The 23872-nt window shown below is 36.9% G+C and overlaps 1 protein-coding gene across 2 annotated transcripts; it reads right to left on the minus strand.

The window, feature by feature from the left end:
* Positions 1-2902: 2902 nt before the first annotated feature.
* On the minus strand, positions 2903-7844 carry LOC127081014 (uncharacterized). 2 transcript variants are annotated; one of them, XM_051021315.1, is made up of 3 exons: positions 7358-7844; positions 7173-7237; positions 2903-4754 (listed from the first exon to the last, which is right to left on the minus strand). In XM_051021315.1, the coding sequence occupies exon 3, from the start codon at positions 4706-4708 to the stop codon at positions 3008-3010; it is 1701 nt and encodes a 566-aa protein (XP_050877272.1). In that variant the 5' UTR covers positions 4709-4754; positions 7173-7237; positions 7358-7844; the 3' UTR covers positions 2903-3007. The 2 variants fall into 2 exon arrangements, with proteins under 2 accessions (XP_050877272.1, XP_050877264.1); XM_051021307.1 differs by having other exon boundaries at positions 7173-7844.
* Between the last annotated feature and the right edge of the window lie 16028 nt (positions 7845-23872).

The raw sequence follows: 23872 nt of genomic DNA on the forward strand, positions 1-23872 counted from the left end.
GCACGGCTCCTTTGCATTCCATGGCAATGTGTAGAGCCCGGTTATGATTCCTGCCGTCCACTGTCAGGTCCATATCCGTAAAGCCCAGCCCATGGCTAGCATGCACGTTGGATACGACCGTCTCCAATTGGTTGATTGTGATCTCCTGAGGAACATAAGCTTTCTTCAATATTTTCAACAAGGCTTCCCTATGCCCCTCTGAGCTCAGTAACAGTGAAAGAATGGAGATTTTGGACGGAGTTTGCTGCAAATGATCCACCAACTTGTACTCTGACTTCTTGATGATCCTCAGAAACTCTTCAGCTTCATCATCAAATTTATTATCCGACCCCGCAGGCGTCGGTGTCGTCACAGGAGTATTTCCATTCTCTGCCACAGCCTTCCCTTTCGCCCTGGCTAAAGCCTCGGCCTTTTCTTTTTTCTCTTTTTCTTCCTCCCCCCTCCTCAATGCGTCGGGAGCAAACAATCTACCGCTGCGAGTGAAACCACTGGGACCGGCATTATCCACCTTTAGCACGGTGGTTTCACTAGCAGATGACTCTTCAACCTTCTCACCATTACAGTATACCTCTCCACCATAATGCCAAGGCACGGCATCATCTTTGTCATATGGAATTGGCCCAGGTACCGTGATGGTAACTGGAGCCTCCTCCACCAGGTTAGACAAATCCACCGGATCATAGTATATAGTTATGGTGGAGACCTCTTCATTCTTTCCTTCAGCCCTTTCAATCATAACGACCCCTGCGTCCATCAGACCCTGGACATGCTTCCGCAGAAGCTCACAACCATTTGCAGAAATAGCGCACTCAGCACACTCAAACCCACAGCCCGGGTAAACCCCATTCTTCAGCAACCGCCTCTTGACCTCAGCCAAAGGCGTCTTCAACTGATCGACCTCAGACAGCCCCACTCTATCTTCCTCAGAAATAGCGTTTACTCCCCTCTGACCATGCGCAGGCATGGGATTTGCATTTACGTTGGGAGAAGGCGCAAAGTTGATTGCCTTGGAATCCACTAGGTCCTGGACTACGTGCTTAAAAGCTTTGCAGTCCTCAACATTATGCCCGGGCGCACCCGAGTGGAATTCGCACTTAGCATTTTCATTGTAACTGGGCGGCCTCTGATCAGGTCTCAAAGGCGCCAGCGTCCTCAGTTGCACCAGCCCGAGATCCAGAAGCTTCTTCAACAGAAACGAATAAGTCACCGGAGGCCTGTCGAATTGTCTATCATTTGCTCTGCCCCTGACCTGGTATCCAGCCCTCTGGGGCCTCTGTTGGAACGGTTGTCTTTGTTGCTGCTGTTGTTGTTGTTGCGGTTGTGCTGACTGAGACTCAGCAGGAATTGTTACTGCAGCATTGTGCTGGAAATAACGGTCCCTACTGGGTCCGCGCTGTGTATAAACTGCACTGGTGTCTCCTTCCTTCTTTCTCTGACCGTTATTACCGAACGGTTTCTTCGTTCCTGAAGAAGACGCAGATGCACCACCCTGGATTTTACCCAGCTTCAACCAACTTTCGATTCTTTCCCCTGCCACCACAATGTCAGAGAAATTGGTGACAGGGCAACCCACCATTCTTTCTGCAAACGGCCCCTGCAGGGTCCCCATGAACAAATCGGACATCTCTCTGTCTACCAGAGGAGGTTGCACCCTTGCAGCCAGTTCTCTCCACCTCTGCGCATACTCCTTGAATCCTTCGTTATGCTTTTGAGACATACCCTGCAGCTGGGTACGACTCGGAGCCATATCAGCATTAAATTGGTATTGCTTAAAGAAAGCATCTCCCAAATCTTGCCAGCTTTTGATATCGGACGATCTCAACTTGGTGTACCATTCCAAGGAGCCTCCAGACAGGCTGTCTTGGAAAAAGTACATCCACAGTTTTTGATCCGCGGTGTATGCCGAGATTTTGCGGACAAATGCCTGGAGATGAGTTTCCGGGCAAGAACTGCCATTGTATTTGTCGAACGCAGGCGCCTTGAATTTCTGAGGGATTACAATCCCCTCCACCAGCCCCATGTTGGACATGTTAACCACCCCTGGCGTGGCATAACTTTCAAGCACTTTTATCTTCTCAGCCAGCAGCTGGATTTCCTTGTTCTGAGGAGGAATGTCATAAGGCACAAAAGGCTCATTTCGCATAGAGAACTGGTCAGCCTCTCTATCTTCCTCCTGATCTTCGTCAAAACCATAAAACGGAGGCACAAAGTTGTCTTTCATATTCTGACTAGGCCCAGGTTGACCAGCAGCACCAGCATTATTCACCAGACCAACTGTTGTCCTCTTTCCACCATCACGAGATCCCTGCCCCTGGTTGGAGACTCCATCCAGGTTGACCCCACTGTTCTGAGCAGAAACCCGCTCGAGTTTCTCAACTTTATCTGCGAGAGCCTTCTGACCAATGGCAAAACCTTGCATTATATTGATCAGTTCGGTCATTTTCTCCTTCAATTCCAGCATATCAGCACTGGGAAGCTCCATGAGTCTGGGAGTGTTTCTTCTTGTGTAATATCTGTGAGGGCGAGTTGAGTGCAGGGGTACTACTCTTCGAGCGCGAGCAATGATTCCTGTGACAAGCAAGCACGTTAGTAACAAACACCTGCAAAATAAAGCACAGTTATTATGATCAATGCATGAATGCAGTGTCTATCCATATGAAGAACACTTTGTCTCTCGATCCTGGCATCATCGAGACAAATAACAATCCGGCATCAATATTCTGATTAGTAGTGTTTGATTTCATCGTGCAGATCGGAGATATGTGATTTAGCATGATACCCCCAACCATGTGTGTGCTTGTGTAAGTGCATACGGTAAAGCAAATAAAGCTTGACAACCAATCACTGAATAGAAACCATCATTACATAACCAAAAAAAATGCACAAACACTGCCATAGTCATACATCAACCAGACAAAGTCAAATACAATCCTCCAAAATTGGAAAGAAATACAGACAAGTGAATTCCGTCAACAAGCCTGACGGTAATCCAACACAAATGAAAGATCTAGCTAGATGAGGGTCCCACAGATGGCCCTATCTCGCCTTCCATCCTTGCGAACTCTGCGGCGAACCTGAGCTCGGTATTCTCCTGCTGTAGTCTTCCAACTTCCTTCTGATGAATCTTCATCTGCCTGAAGTAGTGGTCTCTCTCTGCCATGTAATGATCTCTCTCAGCCTTGATCTTTGCTTTCTCTGCCTCCCACTCTGCAGCGAGGACTCTGGCTCTCTCATCCCTCTGATCCCTGACCAGGATTTGCCTCCTCTTCTCATCTTCTATCACCTTTGATGCTCTGAACAGCTTATCCTTAGTGATGTCGTGCTCCCGGTTGGACGATGCTAAAGCTTGGCTGATCTTCCCATAGTAGGCTGTATCCCTCTCGAAGCGTTTGGCCTCCAAAGCATGTCGCTTGTCTTGATCTTCCATCTTCACTTTGATTTCCTGATTAGCTGCCTGAAAATGAGCAACACTTCTCTCCAACTCCGCTTTCTCTGCAAGTAACTGATCTCTGGCCCTCTTCATCTCAAGGAACTCCTCCATGCTGACAGAAGAACTTGGACCCTCAATCCTAGGACACACTGAGTCACCTCCAGGGAACGGTAGAAATGTAGACTCAATCCTCTTCCGCAACCAATCCTCAAATAATGGAAAATACCGGCAGTTGACTTTGCCATAAGGAACCTTACCCCTCCTCTGGATATCTCGCCATTCGTCCAATACCTGCCTCAACTTGGTCTGGTTACCCTCGATCGGGAAATAGAAGGACTCCTGAATCTCTCGCCCGAGAGGAGGACCCTCTATAGCAAACCCCATCTGTCTCCGGAGAAGCATCGGGTTGTAATTAATGCAACCCTGAACTCCCACCAAAGGCACATTAGGTAAACTCCCACAACTACATATGAAGTCCTGACCAGCTAAACCATTATGAGTCCAAGCAATGTCATCAGCCCGCAGACCCATCAATCGGAAGGACCACTTGACACTAGGGTCAATCTGAACAAAAGCACCTCGGGAAGGCAAATACCCCATGAACCATCTAAAGAGCAACTGAGAGCAGCATCTGACCAGACCACCCCGCCTCTTCTCATTCCTGTTATGCACTGAGTAGTAGACATCTCCAATCAGGGTAGGAATAGGGTTTCTCTGCATAAACAATCTGATAGCATTATGGTCCACAAAATTCTTCTGGTTAGGAAACAACACAATCCCATAAATGCTCACAGCAATCAGAGCACAGACCGTCTTCCAGTTACCCACAGCAGCATGTTCCTTGGCATTGGCCTCCAAGAAACTCAAATGAAACCCGGGTAGCTTTCCTTTTTCCTTCAAACCTTCCTTGACCATTTCCGGACTCAAATAAAGAGCACGTGAAATTCCAAGGACATCTGGCTCTGCTCTGGTGACATGAAAAGGAATCTGATCACGGATCTGAATACCCAGGATGCTGACATAATCCTCCATCAGAGGTCCCAACAGATAGTCTGGAAAAACGAAACACCTCAACCCAGGGTCATAGAACTGAAGAAGAGTGTGGATGGCGCTCCTGTCGCAGTCAGTGAGTCTGAAAACCATCTTCAGAATACCGCCGTATGACTCTCTAAACATTCCCACATGGTCAGGAGTAATCAATGCTATCATATCCTTGAGCACATCAATCTCTGGATCAAAGAAACTGTAAGCAATGTTGTTCTTCAAACCGGTCCTCATATTGGAGCAGAAAATCTCTCAACCAGAATCTCGATCAAAAGTGTCCCTGCATATGGGTAAACATGGGTTAGATGCAATTAATGCAAAATGTAATGATGCTGATGAATGAATGCAATGCGTTGCCATCCTCCAAGCCATCTGATCATTTGCACTGAATCTGGGCTCTGAACTGATCATAACCATCTGAGGAATGTACAATCCCAATTCTGACCCACGGGTTCCGAAATAAACGGAAGACAGATACATCATCATCACCATCATCACCAAACCATATCCGAGTAGACACATCACCCTTATCTGAATCGGCCCGGGGAACCCGAAATAAACGGATCCCCACTGATAAAATATCTCGGCCCGGGGAATCCGAAATAAACGGATCCCCACTGATAAGTCACGGACAGCACTCCGGCGTCACGGCAATAAATGACCATAAATCCGACTTATAATTATGTCTCTGAATCACAGATCAAAAGTCACCATCTGAAGGCTATCTGAACAAACATCTGACAGAACAACCCTCCCCTCACAGGTAAGTTCTAATCAAGTCATCCTAAGGCGGATAATGGTCTCGACAATCGGGCGGAGATACTCAATGGGTTTGCCCTTTCGGGTGTGCCATTGTAGCTCCCTTAAAATCGTCTAAACCAAAGATCCGGGAATGATCGGTCACCAGAGTCAACAACTCAAATGGAGTGACTCAAACAAAGCGGAATATCCACAGAGATGAGCACTATCAAGTGAGCCTCGTCCGGCTTGTGGCACATCACGCCGCCAGGCACATGTTGACTTAACATGAAAGAGGCAACGTGAGACCACACTAGTCCTAGGTGTATACTCGGGCCTGGGTTTTAGCCCCACTCAGAACACCCACCCCACACAACAGAACCACCTGCAGAGGACAGCAACAACATGATAGTATGATGCATGCAAACATTTAATGCAAATATATACACACTGGTTAGAATAATAAATGCAATAAATAACACAAACGAGCAACCTAAACTAATCCTAGAACGCTAGGAAGGACTCGCTTAGGGACGATGGACCAGCATAGGTCTACATCGCAAGTCCCCAGCAGAGTCGCCAGCTGTCGCATCCTGCGAAAAAACAACCGGCGAGCCTAAAAATAAAAACATACAGAGCCGCCACTAAACGTTATTTATCCCAAGATAGGCAAAGGAAACACTCAGAGAAACCTGGAAAGACATGGTCTCGCGACCAGAGAGAAAAGGTTCGGGAGTCGGTTACGCGAGGGGAAGGTATTAGCACCCCTCACGTCCTAGGTACTCCTAGGGATCCACGTTCTAGAATAAAGAAAAGGTTGCTAAACATCACACACACACACGGGGAACGCAGGTGGGATTAAGAGGAACGGGCTCGATAAGGTATCGCACCTTATGCCTACATATCTTGTCTGGAACAAGAATCAGAGCCACTGTAGTTCGGCTTACGCACGCCAAACAACACAACACATACAAACAAGCAAGGGTGGCAAACATGGAGCCCGACAACCACTTGATGGAATTATGTCGGCATCCGAACCAAAACACGCACAAAACGGCAAACTTGGAGCCCGACAGCCAATCACTGGGCTTACGTCGGCATCCGAACCAAAACACCAAACAGCACAGTCAGATAACAAGTAAACGCACGCAAAAAAGAAAAAGGTTGCCCGGAGTGGTCTCGCACGACCACCTGCCTACATACCTCGTCTGGCACGAGGATCAGGGCGATGTAGTTCCCCTGAAAGGGACTAAATTGCTAACCAGAAACCGGGGAAAGATACACAACTAGGGAGCTGAGACTCGAGCCTAATGTTGTCATGCATCGTTAACCCTAAGTTCGGTTTTCTATCCTACTTGCATAAGCAAACTAACCTAACCAGGAAAGAAGCTAGCACACAAGCATACAATCATATATCATCAAATGAGAACAGGTATCTCAAACAAACATGTCAATCAGATATCCACATAACACGCACTATAGCCAAACAAGGGGGCTCAATCAATCAGGTTTGACTGTCTAAGCAATCGTCTGTACAGGCTGTGTTTGCTCTTAACCTTGCCATTACGAGGCTATGGTGAAGCAGATGAAAGGATGAAGTGAGGATCAGACCTCACAGCTCTTATCCCTAACCAGGGAGAGCTGACAAATGAGCATGGGTCCAGAATAGGGGAACCCTTCTATACTCGATGACTCTGACACAATGTGCACTGCACAAGATCTTGGGCTTTTGATCTCAATGCTACAACCATGTAATGGGAGCAAGGAGAAGACTCACTGAATAGTGGGGGACAGGTTGCTTGTCCCTATCTTCCACCAATTGCCTTCTTTGAAGGACTTTTCCTGCTTGGGCTTGAAAAATAAACATACACAAGCATTGCCTCTTAAGGAGGACTTCAGACAATTTGCCCGGCCCGGTAACAGCCGGGTCTCCAGACTACATGAAGTAAGAAGGTCATACCTCAAATGCAAGTTGCTTAAGCAAAGCAAAGCAATAGTTCACAAGGAACTGAGCAACTAAAGTACCTGGAAACAATCAAACTCAATCAGTAATCAATCAGACAAACTATACGGCAAACAATCAAACAGTTTAAACAATACAACACAAAGCAAGCTCAAGGCTTAAGCCCAAGCTCCAACACCTACAAAAAAATGTTATGTTAGTGTACAAACATCCACAACATCAATCAAAATTGGATTTGGATCATTCTCCATGTACATTATGCTTTTGATCCTGAAAAACCAAGCAAATATTAGCAACTAGACCACTAGGCCAAGCCTAGGGTCCAAAAGCAAGAAAAAAATTAAAACAGCAAGGTATCCACCATCCAACATCAAATTAACATCAAACACAAGCAAACATCATTGGTCTCATGTTTATATCATCCACCAAGCTCATGTTATGCACAAAACAATCCATATTGGTTCAAATGAAGCACCAAACATACAAACAGAATTATTGCATTCAAATCCATACCAAAACACATCCAAAAATTCTCAAATTAAATACACCTAAACAGGGGTCAATCAAGGTCTACCATGTCAAATTTGAGCTCAATTGGGCAAATGGAACCATGTCAATGAAAATCAACAAAAACAGACACCATTTCATGCTTCAATTCATACCATCAATGCATACATCCACTTTAAAAATTCATATCTCATTGAAAACAAAAAAGAAATGGATGAGACCAAAACAAGGAGGTCCTAAAATGTGTCTAGTTCATGCATATCAAATTTCATGGCCATACAATACAATGTGAGCATTTCCCAATCATTCTACCAACCTATGTCATATGAGCTTGCACAAATGATCACCAGAAATGAAAAATCATGATCAAATAGAAAATGCAGTGAAAAATTCTACAAAAATTCATACAACATTACAACATGCCAACCAATCATCATGCAAAATTTCATTCAATTCTAACATGTATAGGTCACTCAAAAAAATCCTGCAAGTTGACATAATGAGGTGTGACACAAATTGTCACACCTAAGTTCCAGAATTTGCTGCTCTCTAACCAGGTATCCAAAATTCATGAAATTTATATATAAATAATCCTCAAAGAGTCAAGAACCACCACAAAAATTTTCAAGAATTTATTTTATGATATGAGTATTTCATGATCAAATTGCAAAAATGTATCAAAAATGGACATACATCGGAAAACCCTAGGTCAAATAAAATATTCCCCAAGCACAACTTTGACCAATAGGTCAAAAAAAACCTACACTCACCAAGGAAGCTATAGAAAAAATTTCCATATTTTTCTGATTTTTTTTCTATTTTTTGTGAATTTTTTAAAGTCATTAACAATTTTTAATAATTAAATGGAATATCATTGGCAAAACCATAATTAAGGCTTGGCGGGAGCGGGAAACACCACTTTTAAAAATTTGAACAGAAAAATGGATCAAAACACCTTTAATCATCGTCTTCCTCGCGCCAAATTTCCAGAAAAATGAAAAAATTGAAGAACATCAAATGTTAACAAAAATTGACAAGGCTATAACCGTTTTAACCGTCTCAACAAGAGGATCACAAATATCATACTATCATGACCTAAAAGTTCCTCAATCTCTCGAATCGACTCACTTAGGGTTTATGTTCTTATCTTCAAATCTAGATTTCTCACACCACAGTCATCCGTTTGCAATTCTAAATACATCATCGTAATCTACATCAAACGCACTATAGAATGCACATAACAATCAAGCTTTTCATGAGGTTCGAATTTTCACTTACTTGGATATGGCAGTCGCGATTGCAATGCTTTTAGAGCTCAAATCGTGAAAACAGCAACACTAGGAGGATGGAGAAGGTGAATGGAGGTGCTTGCTTCGATTGCCTTTGCTTCTAGAACTCAAAACTCGAATTCACCATTGTTGATGTGGTTATGGACAGTTGCGATTAGCCAAGCTTCTCACTCCAATCTCCAAAAACAGTCCAAGGCAATGATTATAGAAGATGAATGCAAAAGAAATCTTCAAGTTTGGTTGAGAATTGGGGATGAAACTTGAGATTGAAGCTTGTTGTGTTTTTGAGGGTTTGGAGAGAATGTGAGAGATCTAGATCCAATCTTGGGAAAAGTGTTTTTCTGTTATGATTAGGCAAGGATTTAGAATATATATGTGTGCTTAATTGATCACTAATCATGGAATTAACCAATTTGGCATAATTAGTGATAATGTAATTTTTGCAAATGAGGGCAAAATAGCCAATTCACAATGACAGCACATGCCAGCTCAAAATTGGTTCCAACATGTCCAAAACACCATATGTGAAGTGTAGAAACAATTCCCATTGCAATTGGTTGCTTAAATCTCATTTTCACTATGTGTATGTAAAATATCCATTTTTAACCATTTCATTTTTCATGCCAAAACTCAAACCATGTGCATTAACCATGAAATGAATATTCAAACACACTTAAAATGCCATTCCTGAGGTGTTGGAAAAAGTCCCATTCAAAAATTCCCAATATTTTGACATTTGGACAATTTTGCCCCTGGTCCAATTCAGCTGTCCAGTTGAAAAGTGACTTTTTGCCTTGGCCATTTTTGAACAAATCCAATGATGCACCCTCAAAGTACATGTCAAATGGAGTTTGTGCATATAAAGAACTTGCAATTTGGACAAACCATGTGGAAGTTATGGCCTCCTGATTACGGTCTTTTCTGAAATTCACTGAGCCATATTTTGCAAACCGTACATTGGATTTTCAAGTTCTTGGACTTTTTGGAAAGGTGAGAACAAGACCTACATCTGTCATGTTGAACAATTTTTCATTTGAAGCTTCCTTGGACTTCTGTTTTTGAGGTCAAAAACTTTCCACTTTTGGAAACTTCTATTACAAGTCAGTTGCTATTTTTGGCAGTTTTTGTCCTGACTTGATTTTCTTCATTCTTAAGCTTTGAGATGTCGTATAACACTTGTTCCAACATGAATGAAGTGTGTCTAACTCATTTCCACCTCCAAATCCACCAGATCATGTACAGTTGACCACAGTTGACTTTTCATCTGACAGATGAATCTGGCAATGCATAGATCAATTTAAACCCCAATTTCCAACTGAAATGGCTCAAGGGTGACACCCTAGCCTCAATAATCACAATATAATCACAAAATGATCCTCATCTCCTTCATAAACCCCATCTCCTGATCCAGCCCTGATTGGCCCAATACAACTGATTAGGGTTGACCAGTGGTCAAAACCCTAATCTCAAGGAATCTTCTTCAATCTCCTGATGACATCCAACCATGGTAATGATGATGTATCGATTCAATCAACATGAAGACCAATACCCTTGGGAGTCACAAAACCCTAATTCACAGCTCAATCCTCAGATGGCCCATGATCAATCAGTACAACCCTAGGCTTGCATTTTCTGACTTCCTCATCTTCTGATCAAGACTTGGGAAGATAGCTTGCACTATGTAACCACATGTTATGCAATATGAAATGCCTAATGTCTTAAAAGGAAATGCAAATATGTTAATGCTAGTCCCAAGAGAGGAGGGCAAATTTTGAGGTGTTACACATGTATTATAACTCATAGGCATGGCAATGTGAGCAAATAAATTATATTTGGGATAGATGGTATGTGGAACACCAGGGAATCCATGTGGTGGAGAGACATTAAATCCATAAGTGGAAAAGACTCTTGGTCCAAAGATGATTTCAGAAATAATATTGAGTATGTAGTGGGAAGGGGCAGGAAAATCAGTTTATGGGAATCTCTTTGGTTAAGAAATCAAGCCTTAAATGAAGCATTTCCATATTTGTTTCAAGTTTCTTCGAGGCCCTTAGGAAGCTTAGAAATACACGGGAGAGTGGCATAATAATGTGTGGATCTGGCCTTTTGATTGGAAAGTGGAGCTTTCTCAAGATCAGGATCAGCTCAGAGATGATATGATGAATCATTTGGTTGAGGTTGAACCAATCATAGATCAGCCAAATTGCTTTATTTGGAAATTAGAATAGGACTTTGTTTTTTCAGTTAGGACCTGTTTCAGAATTTTTGAGCAGATTTCCATTGATGTTCATGGAGAGATAACGAATGAAGGAGAATTGTTAGCTCTACAAAAGGTGTGGTGAAAACAGTTCAAGAAGACTTAATTTTTATGACTTCTATATAGCTCCTTTAGAAAGTTTCTTGTAATTTATTGTTGATGTTTTTGTGTATGTCGGGGCTTTCTTATTGCTTTGTATCTTTTCTTGTAATTTGTTATTTTAGGGCTATTTTGAATTGTTCTTTGTATTGGCAAGAGTACTCTTTGTACTCTATTTTAGTGAATTTGTGTGAGATATTGGATTGAACTCTAGTATGGTCGAAGGGTAGCTTCTTGGTTCGATAATTCGACAGGACCTTAACATGCCTTCGAAGTCTGTTCACATGATGTAGTCGAAATATGCTAGGATTGTTAGCATAAAGAATTGGGCATGTTTGTTATGTCAAATTATTTAAGTTAGCTTTTTCTCTAAGTTAACTTGTGTAGTGGGTATGTGTGTAAAAGCTCATTAGTTCAGTGTGTTAGTTTTCTTATAAATAGCATATTAGTCTCTCATCAATCCATAATGCAAATCTTAATTAGGGTGAGAGGGGTTATTTGCTACTATGTAACACTTGTAATCTTGTTTCCAAGAGAAAGTAAAGAATAACAGTTTATAACTAATTTTTTTGTGTTCCGATTGTTTTCTTCTTTTCAATCATTGTGGATTTTTTACCGATCAAAAAATCAATTATACTTTGTAATTCCGACATCATTTTCAGTTATTTATCAAAAAAAAATTTAGAGAAACATTATTATTTGCTAAAAGATTCAATACAAAGTTGAACTTATGAAATAAAATTCTCCCCCATTTTCAATATTTGCACTAGAATTCAAACGGGCACTCTCGTGACTGTTGTCCGTTTTTTTAGTGTGCATACGCGTCAAAAATTAAACGTCTTTTTTAATTCTAATTTTTGTTCTAATTTAAGTTTTTTATGTTATAAATTTTGTGATATATATTTATGCACAGGAACATAATTTTATATATAGTTGTTTCTCTTTTTGTACGTATTTGGTGCAAATATTGAAAATGGGGGAGAATTTTATATATAGTCATGACTAAGATCAAAATGTCTATTTATTATTGTATTATTTATATTTTGATGAATTTCTATCATAGTACTTTTCACAAGACAAAAAGAACCATAGTTTCACTTTGTTAGTTTTTATACAATTGTTGCCAATTCATTGGTAACTTCTTTGACAGTTTCATTTTTCACACATTTAACTTTTGCAGTCATCAATTTTATCTATATAAATTTTTTGCCTGATTAAAATGCAATAAAGACATCCCACCAGAATGTCTTCATGTATAACCAATCATTTTTAACGGTACTTTTCACTAGTTGCTTGCATTTTTTCTTTTAAAAAATAAAATAAAAAGAATATTTAAAAAAAAAGGCATTTTATCCACAATGATACAGAAATTTAGGCTTTGGCTTGGGATAAAATTATATCAACACACAACAAATGAAAGAATAGTGTCCAAATCAAAACTCAGTTTAACCTATATTGTGTGTTTCGTTTTGTAAAAAATATGGTCAAACATGAAAGTATAATAAACATTGTGAAGACCCTATCTTCCTTGCTTGTTATTTTTATTAATTTCTAATAATTAAATTGGTATTTTAAAGATGATTTGAGACAGAAGAAAGAAAAATCCAGCAACCTTACATCGTTCCTTGATTATGGCTAGTCTTCTCATCACTTTGATCTGGTGATTCTTATACACCCAATTTCACTGTTACTTTTTTCTTTCACAATGGCAGATATATACCTATGTTTTAAAATTGTTCACATATGTTTGATAAGTGTGACCGATAAATATGGTACACAAATCTATAATTTTATATTGTATATACATAGATAATCACATTTATTTGGCAGGTTTGTTGAACACCACGGTAAGGATAATCACTTTCTTTAAGAATACCATGACTTTAAAATAATGTGTTTTTACAAACTTAAGCAAAAAGTCAGAATGGTTACCACAAATTCCTTGGACGTTAACATCGATGACTGCTCCTTGCTACCTCCCATCAAAATTTGTTGGAATGTCGTCATTCACATCAAATTATATAGTACATCAAAAAAAAAAAAAAAATATATATATATATATATATATATATATATATATATATATATATATATATATTCTAAGAGAAAATTTTTTAATTTACTCCAAATTATAGTTTTTAAATTGAATTGAATTTAATAACTAATTAATATTTTTATTTAATTAATTATTTTATTTAATTTAATTTATGGACTATGATTTGAATTAAATTATAAAAATTTACTCTTATAATAAATTGTTCATTACTCTATATATAATTTATTTTCCTTTTAAAAAAAATCATTCAAATTATTATAGTACATCAATTAACAACTTATTTACATTATGATATTGTCAGAAAATAAAAAGAAATGATACTACCAAAAATTCCATCAACAACTTGTACAGAATTAACTCAACTAAAAATATTAGTTGAATTTCATCACACAGCCCCCAAATACATTGAGTAAGATTTATTTATTTTTCGCTAAAAACAAAAAGAATAAAATTGGTATCAAACTCACACCACCTAAATTAATAGCATAAAAGAGAAATTTACTTGCATACATATACACTCAATATTTATTAGACAAGCACGGTAAAATTTGTTAAAATCATTAAAATGCATTTTTTAATATAAATTTATTTTAATTTTTCACACTATTAGTCTATGAAATTTTTTCTTAAAAATTAACCTAATCTTTTTAATATAATACGTGTTTAAAGAACTATTAATAGATACGAAAGACAAAGGAGGAGTAAAAATGTTTGTAGAATAAGAAAAAATACTATATAATAAAAAATAAAGAATGGAAAAAATATACTTGGTGCTTGTACCATAAAAATATTATGATTACAGTTTGTTTTAGATCTAAGTTTTAATGAAGTTGTTCTAACATCTCACGTTTCTTTTCTTTTATTAATAATGGTATTGAGATGTATAATTAATGAAGGACTTAATTATAAAATATCATTATTTTTTTTATCTTTTTAGGTGAATGTGTGTATCTTGTTATCTTTTTAATTAAATAATATCTGTATGTCTCATATAATTCATAATCAAATTAAAAGAGTTCATCTTTATGAAATTTAAAAATATGTTTTTCATTTATGTGGCCTAAGCGATAATTTCAAAAATAAATTGGATTTAACTCATTAGATCTCGTCATTTTAATATTAATATTATAAATTCAATTCATTGTTCATTGGTGCAGTAAATAGAACATATCATTTGAATAAAAGAGCAACCATTGTTATTTATTATTAATAAAAAATCAAATTTGTCTTAAATGTTATTTGTTCTCTAACTGAATTAATAAACCACTAGAAAAAGTCAATAAAGGAGTTTCTATAGCTAAAACATCAAACATATGTTTCATTTCCAATTTTTAGATTAACTTCATATTTTCAAGCACGAGCAATAGGTTTGGGCCTTGAAATTTCCTTGACTTTTCTTTTACTACCCTGGTGAATTATAGGATTTTTTTATTCGGTTTCTTTCCATTATTGACGATGAGAATGGTCTTTCCCACTTGATTTTACATACCATTATTAATTCTCACTTATTACTGCACAAACATAAAAATAATTAGTAATAAATACAAAATTAAATGTTAAATATGAAAAAACACAAATTCATTTTCTTTTTGTGGTTGCAGTTTTAATAATGAATATTCATATTTCACAACAGGGAGCGGCTGAAATGAAAATTTGAATGGAATAAGGTGCCAAAGTGAAAGAGTATTTGACCTATTAAATAAGGGAAGTTGCATTTAACTATATAAATAATCAAAACTATAATATTAATTAAGTAATAAATAATGAGTCATGCTACCGGATGCTCCAAAGAGAAGAAAATATTTATTAAAAAAAGTTAATTATTTTAATTTTCAAGACTTATGATACAATTTTTTTTTAAAAATAAACAACATTTTCAATTTAAATTTTTAAATAATTAATTTTTAAAATTATTTATCAAAATAACAATATTTTAAATAATAAAAAATGCTACAAAAAAGAGATGACATTAGTAGTGGCGCATGTACTAAAGAAATACACATATGTGTCAAAACATTTGAAGCATATTCTATTAATATTTATAACTATATATAAAGAGGATAGGGGTTTTTGGGTTGCTTTTAATTTCTTCCTCAAATACCATCAAATAACTTTTTTTTTATTTAAAAAAATTAATAAAATAAAAAGATAATAATTCTGCAACACAACTTCCCACCCTAAATTTCATGCAGTTACTAAATAAATAAAAATCTACTCTTATTTGTTTACTTTAATTAAATTAATTAAGAGATTAATTGAAATACACTGTCAGTGTAAAAGGGTTTTACACCATCACTTAATTATAGACGTTGGATATTAAAAGAAGTTTGACTTTTATTTTAAAAATCTATAAAGTAATACAAACGGGTGATGGTGATGAACCGACGGTGTAAAACTTTTTACTCTGACAGTGTATAGTAATTAATCTCATTAATTAATATATTTTATCATTATTAATAATATTTCATTCGACATTCCGATAGCATGCCAAATACAAATTTAACAAAAGGTTTAATATCAAATTATTATTATTAAATTTATAAGTTAAATTAAAATTAAAATTAAATAAAAATTACCCAAATATATTTTGACGAATGTGTTCTTTAAAAAAAACTGACAAACAGACACAGGAGTGTCCGTACCATGCCCGTTTGAACGTTAGTACATCATAAGACTAGTGCAGGCATTATTGACTTAAGGGGAGTCGTCATTCTCCCTAACGCCTGCATGATTTTTTTCAATATTAATGTCTTGTATATTGGCATCAACTAATAATTTCTTTAATATTAGCATGCAATCGTAGAAGACCAACAGACATAGCATAGTGACAGTCTCACTTATTGAAGGGTGTCGATCGTCACAGAATATGATTTTTGTTTTACATTACAAAATACATTTTTTCAGCTTGATTGTTTTGCAAAATCTAACTATCCCTATAATATTGAGTATGCAACTATAAGAAAATAGGAAATGATTTCACAAAGTAAAAACTATGTAGGCACCAGAGGGAATGACTACTCCCCGTAAACCAATAATGCATATGTCAATCTTATTGATCGTGGTAGTGTATGCGTCGGATGTTATGACATTTGTGTATTTTTTTAGTGCATGCACCATTATCAGTGGCACCTCCTCTTCGTAGCAATTCTTTTGTTTGAAACATGGTTAAATAGGTAAATCACTACAAAAACATTGTTTGTTGCAACGTGATTTTCATGACACAAAGGTGAAAATCACATCACAAAACATTATTAACGTCGTAATTATTCATGAGGAAGTAGCAGTTATGCTAATTATTTTGTCACGTGAAAATCACGTTACAAAGTTGCGTCGTGAAATTCACGTCACAACATTTGCCACGTGAATTTAACGTCACTACTATCATATTTTCGACGTCTTTTTCACGACACTGATTTGAAAAATTATTCATGATTAGCAACGTATTTCCCACGACATAGATTTTTTTTTATTAAAAAAATATTTATGAATTTATTAATTACGAAATTTAATAGTTATTATTTATAAATTTAGTTATTACGAAATTAATAATAAAAAATTTATAAATTTATTTATAATAAAAAATATTAATTTCGATAATAATAAAAAATAATAATGTTTAATACTAATTTCAATTTAAAATGATTAAATTTAAAATATTTATAAATATTTTACAAAAATTAATATTTAAAACTAAAATAACAATAAAAATAACCAATCAACGTTATCATCCTCATCATCATCCATAGCTTCGTGCGCATCATCATCATCCACATCACCGTCCATTAAAATATTTGTTTGGTCCCTTGTTGTGAGAGCAATTGTTGCATAATCTCAATTTGTCTCTTCTTCATTTCCTCCATTTAGGCATTTATCGTCGTCTCACGTTCTGTCACCTCACGTCTCGCCTCAGTTAGCATCAGTTGTTGCATTGTTTCCATCATTTGGGGTGTCAATTATTGTGGACGTGGCGTGGCGATCCTTCCTCATCTACAACTCTTTCAAATAATATTTTATTCCCTGGTCTATAGTTCTCGGTCAAAGATCTAGCACCAAATAAACACTCGTTAGGTCCTTTCACGCCAATTACTAAATTTCAAATATAAAGATCCACGTGATTATCAATCGGATTTGAACCTATTGAAGTATACTAAGAATTTTGAATTAAAAATTTTGTGAGTAATATGTCACAGTCCTTCTACACATACAAGAAAAAAGTTTAAATTAAATATAATTTAAACAATGTATAAGAATTAAATTAAATAAACTAATGAAATATAGTCACATGATTTTCACGCCACAAACATTAAATTAGTTGCCACATGAAAATCACGACACAAATTTAGCGTAAGATATTTAAATAATAAAATAATTTAGTCGTATACATAAATTAATTTAAATAAAATAATATAATATAAACAACTTACCAAAGTTAATTTGGTACGTTCGTCAATAATTTCCCTCGATTTTTTGGTACGAGTATTTGCAACCAGCTCATTCATTCGAGGGTGTCTCCATAAATTCTTAGACTAATTAATAAAATTAAATTTAACTAAAAATATAGTAAATCAAAATAAGAACTTAAAGAAATAGTTATAATTATCATGCGCCGAGCATGTTCGGCGAGATTAATGCTTCCAACTGCGCTGAGGTTACCCCTCTTTTCATATGCTCTCATTTTCCTTGCATTTTCAGACCTTGCCTTAAAACCAGGTATCCTAATAGACAAGAAGTTCATCAAAAACTTTCTTGCCTATCTAGTTAGGACGAACACTTTGCTCTTCCCAAACACGTCTAGCACGTTGTAGCGTGTCAGAAAGTCGAACTGTTGTTCTGCCTCGCCAATTTTTTTAATTCTATCCTCATCAATTTTTTTCCAAATACATTTTTCCTGCAATGTTGTAAGACATTCGAATTAATTGTTAGATAACTATAATTAAAATAACAATAACTTAAAATAAATTCATTAAACCTTAAGTTTGCTAAACCAAACCTCTTTATCATTCTTGGAAGTTCTCGAAATCTCTTCCAAGATCTTTTATATATTTATTGAATAACATAACTTATACATTGGGCAACAATCTGACTCGGCTCAAAACTAAACAACAATTTGAATAAGTATTACTAAATCTAAAAAAAGACAACATGTTTACTTAAATTAAAATTTTAGAAATTTGAAACTTACGATTCTCCATTAGGTCAAATGTAATATCTTCCATCAATAATCTAATACTCACTCGAATGTGCAGCGTGATCCTGCCCTAGATGATCGTCATCATCCTCCCCCTCATGATCGTCCTCATCATCCCCCCCCATCATCCTCCTCACGCGCGGGTAAGAGTGTGGGATGTGAAGGGAGGGATCCCCCATCCTGCATGAATGGTGAGAGTATGCGTATTGGATGTGGGGTGCAGGATCCCCTGCCCTGTATGAATAGTAAGTATATGTGTGTGGGATATGGGATGTGGGGTGTGTAATCCCCCAGCCTGCATGGATGGTGAGGGTATGTGTGTGGGATGTAGGGGCGGGATCCCCCAGCCTGCATGGATGATGAAAGTATGCATATGGAATGTGGGTATGTGATCCCCTAGCCTACATGGATGGTGAGGGTATATGTGTGGGATGTGGGGTGTGGGATCCCCCAGCCTACATGGATGGTGAGGGTATATGTGTGGGATATGGGGTACGGGGTCCCCCAGCCTGCATGGATGATAAGGGTGTGTGTGAGGGATAATAAGGGAATGGAAAGTTAGACACCTTAGTCTGCTGGTATGAAAAGCTAGGCAAACCAGTCTGCTGGAATGGAAAGGAAGATCCCTCAGATGGGCTAATGAAAGTTGGGGGGTCAGATGGGAACATATGATATTCATGAGGGAAGCGTAGTGACATAAGAGGTTGAGAACTAGACATAGATATGTGATCTCCCTGACTCTGTGGGGAAAGATGTTGGTGTAAACCCTAGAGGCCAATACTTTTGATACTTGTATCGAATTATTTATTAATAATAAAAGGCTTTTTATTTATTATGTTTGTTTAATAAAGTCTCTATAATAGCTAGTCCGTTTAATGTATCAAGTGTGACTTAATCATGAGATCATATTAAACATGAGGACACTATTCTTAAAGTATCCGTAGTCGAGCTTTATTGTGAAGTGGGGTAACATTAAAGCATTAAGATTATTATGTATATAGACTAATGATCACATTTCATGGATCATGGATAAGGAGTTATCAAGTCTTAAACATAGGTATGGATATTAAGAGTAATATTTATACTGGATTGACCCGTTATGAGAATACTATATAGAATGTTATGCAAAGTGTCATAAGTTATTCTCATGGTGATAATGGTGTATACCACCCTTCGACCTGAAACCACTATGGATCCTAGATGTAGAGTCGAGTGTCTTATTGTTGATCAAAAGTTGTCCGTAACTGGATGACCATAAAGACAGTTGACGGGTACTCCACGAAGCATGTTGAGGGACATGAGTGACCTAGATGGAATTTGCTCATCTTGCGTAATAGGATAAATGTCTATGGGCCCAATATTGAACTGGACAAGGATGACACGGTCTGTGCCTTGTGTTCAATATAGACATAACGACAAAAGGATAATTGTACACATAAGTATTATCGCAAAAGGATTTGTCTGATCACATGACATTTTCGTGTCTTGGGTAGCATTGATGTGTTGTTAGATACCGCTCACTATTTATTATGTTAAATACGTGATTTGATATAATTGCTAATATCGCGAAAACCTACAGGGTCACACACAAAAGGACGGATTGATGAGAGATAGAGTAACTAAGGAACACCGTAAGGTACGGTGCACTTAAGTGAATTGTAGAACATCGTAAGGTACGGTGTACTTAAGTAGAATATGAAATATGGTAAGGTACCACGCGCTTAAGTGATTTTGACATATTATAAGATATGGGCCACATACACTTAAGTGGGCTTTTTAGCGTGCAGCCCACACAAGTGGTTCTATAAATAGAATCCTTGTGCAGAAGCATTTGTGCATTTACAATTTCGTTTCTCTCTCTCTCTCACTCAAAGCCTTCATTCGTAGCAGCTAGCACTGAGATTGAAGGAACCCGTTCGTGTGGATTGAGTAGAGGCGTTGTCACCATTCAACGTTCGTGATCGCTCCGTAGATCTGCATCAAAGGTTTCAATCGCCACAAGAGGTAACGATTCTATCACTAATCACGTCCATTCGTAAGGATCACTAAAGGAGAAATTTTTAAATTCCGTTGCGTTTTGGATCACTCTTCTCCTTCAAAAGATACATAGTCAACTGAGGAGCCTCACCTACTGTTACCCTCGGGCGTTGGCACTGATGATGGACCTTACCTTTACCCTTATCTGGAAATATATCTATTTTAAGAGAATACACATATATTAAAATAACACAGCATATACAACTAATTAATCAACATAATTAATAAATTAACAAAAGCGATCTATTCAAACTTTCCATGTTCTTCAACCATTAAGTAAAATTACACATTATTTTCTACCAATCATTAAGTCAAATTGCAAAAAACGATCTATTCAAACTCTTCATCCTTATCATTCTCATCATCTAATCTGATATTGCCCTTGGATCCAAATTCATCATTCCCATCGTCCACATTATTTTCTTCCAACAATATAGATGAATAAACTTTATGACTCTCAATAACTGTATCACACAAACTTGTAATTTGTTCAACTTGAATCACATCATTTATTTGAGAAATTTCATCAACTTGGTAAGCAACATCTTCCACTAGTTCGTCAGTTTCAATATGACCCAATGGTCTTGTTTTGATTACAACGCATCATCCTCATTTACGTGGCACAATTGAAGGATAAGGAACGTAATAAACTTTCATAACAATATGTGATATTATGAAAGGGTCATACTCTTAGTAGCTTCTATCTATTCAAATCTCAACAGTATTATATTTCTTGTCTATTTCTGTGTCTTTGTCAGATGGATCATACCAATTAAAATAAAATAAGGAAACTTTATTTTCCTAGTCCAAGTAATTATACATCAACTTGTAGATATGTGTAACAACTCTGTAGAAGTCGTCTTCACCACCATCTGTAACTCCTTTTACAAATACATCACTGTTTATGGGTTTTTTTTCCTTCAGCCCATGTCTCAATGTGAAATTCATATATGTTCACAAAGTATGTGTGCCATTCATTTGCTCTTTGAACATGGTCTTCAGACAAGTTTCTCAAATGGAGTATTTCTTGAGTCGGTGCAACAATGCATGACAATTTCTCCTTGAACCATACTGGAAAATACGCATGAATATGGTCGGTACTTGCTTGTTCACTGGTGCTATGAAAATAGGAGTTGTTAAATGTCCTATAAAGAAACACACTATAATTTTGAATATAATAAGTTTTATATTCACAATGTAAAGATAATAGGTAGTTGGGTATACTTACTCAAGATATGGTTTAACTTCAGTGCAGTTAATCAAGACATGAGCATGCGTATATTTCATTTATTTTTGGATCATCCAATGCACATTCTTCTTTCCAGAGGTACGACTTGGAAGACCGAATATTGATAAGGTAAATTGACTTCTTTCGTTAACATTTATTTAATTCCTTATGATTCTTGGAGTTAACATCAAGTGATTGAAATAATGACTGCAAAAACGTGATGTTTCCCAATGCATGTAAAGTGCACATATTGATCCTTCAACTTTACCTTTATTTTTCACCGATCGCTTTGAATCACCCATGTTTGGGTAGTAAACTGAACAATTAGAAGCAATCATTCCATAAAAACATGACAATCATGACTTTTCATTCCATGTAACTTCCCACTGTTGGGGTCGCCACACCTTGCTAAGTTTGAAGCATAACCATCAAGTATTCTCAAATCATGTAACCATCGACAAACCGCTTTAGCTTCTCGGGAAGTTAGACTGTAAGTAGCCTTGGGCTTTAATAATTTTCCATTCGGTTGAGGCTTCAACTCCAACTCATTTCGATTACACCAAATTTCCATGTTTTTTCTAGTCTTCTCATTATCTTTTCTTTTACCTTGAGCATCCATCACTGTGTTAAATATATTATCAAAAAAATTCTTCCCGATATGCATAATATCAAGGTTATGTCGTAATAAATTATCTTTCAAATATGGGAGGTCCCAAAATATACTTCTTTTTGTTCAATTATGTGTGACCCCGTATCCTTGAATTTTGCATGCTTTACCATTATTTGTGAATTTTGGAAGTTCACTAACTCGATTCCATACTTCACTTGTTAACAATTGAGGGGGAGGAAAATTTGTTACTCACCCGTCTTTTTTGAAATCATTCTTGTTTCTTCTAAAGAAATGATGTTCTGGTAAGAATCTGCGGTGACAGTCAAAACACAAACTTTCCCCCCCTTTTTCCAACGCAAAAAAGCCTTGGTGTATTTCATGCAATGTGGACAACCTATTTTCCCATGTGTACCCTAATCAGACAACATGTCATATGCGGGAAAGTCGTTAATAGTCCACATAAAGGCAGCTCACAAAGTAAATTTTTGTTTACATGATATATCATAAGTCTATTCCCAATCCACAACCTCTTCAAATCATCAATTAAATGTTGTAAATACACATCGATTCCGGCTTTTGGACTCGATGGCCTTACAATGAGGCAAGTCAAAAACATGTATGTTTTTTCATGCATATGTCAGGAGGGAGGTTGTAAGGGGTTACAATAATTGACCAACAAGAATATTCATTTCCCAACGCTTGGACATATGGATTAAAACCATTAGAGCATCATCCAAGCCTCACATTTCTAGGTTCTGCAGCAAAATCAGAATGTATCCGATCAAAGTGCATCCATGCCTCACCATTAGATGGATGTCGCATAATGCTAGAATTTGTTTTGTTTGTATGATGTCATGTCATTTGACTTGTATTATGCATTGAAGCAAACATTCTTTTTAACCTTGGTATTATCAAAAGATAAAACATGGACTTCACTGTTACACGTTTTTGCTTACTATCAAGGCTTTACTGCGAACTTTATATCTTGGACTCTTACAGAACTTACATTCTCCAATGCTCCATCGTTAGTACCAAACTCATTGTCATAAAATAGCATGCAACCAATAATGCAACAATAAATCTTTCTTACTTCTAAACCCAATTTTGACATCAACCTCTTTGCATCATAAAAACTTGTAGGCAGGTTGTCTTTCGTAGGAGTCGCGTCCAACATCATTTTTGCGAAGAAGTCCAAACACTGATCAGGAACATTCCAATTTGACTTGGCGGCCAATAATCTCACGCGTTTTGATAATTTTGAGTCGGACAACCCCTCAAACAACAACGTGTTCATTTCTTTCAACAACTGATAAAATCTCTGCGCTTCCTCATTCGGAAACTCTTCCCCATCAAAATCTTCAGGTTCATCATAGCTCACATTCACCGAAAAAAGCATCGTCAATCATCTCATCAATTAGATTAAAAT

Source organism: Lathyrus oleraceus, chromosome 1, assembly GCF_024323335.1.
Source record: "Lathyrus oleraceus cultivar Zhongwan6 chromosome 1, CAAS_Psat_ZW6_1.0, whole genome shotgun sequence".
Taxonomy (NCBI): domain Eukaryota; kingdom Viridiplantae; phylum Streptophyta; class Magnoliopsida; order Fabales; family Fabaceae; genus Lathyrus; species Lathyrus oleraceus.

Bases quoted from the DNA above. Each gene is read 5' to 3' on its own strand.
- LOC127081014 (XM_051021315.1), bottom strand. From the start codon at position 4,708: ATGAGGACCGGTTTGAAGAACAACATTGCTTACAGTTTCTTTGATCCA.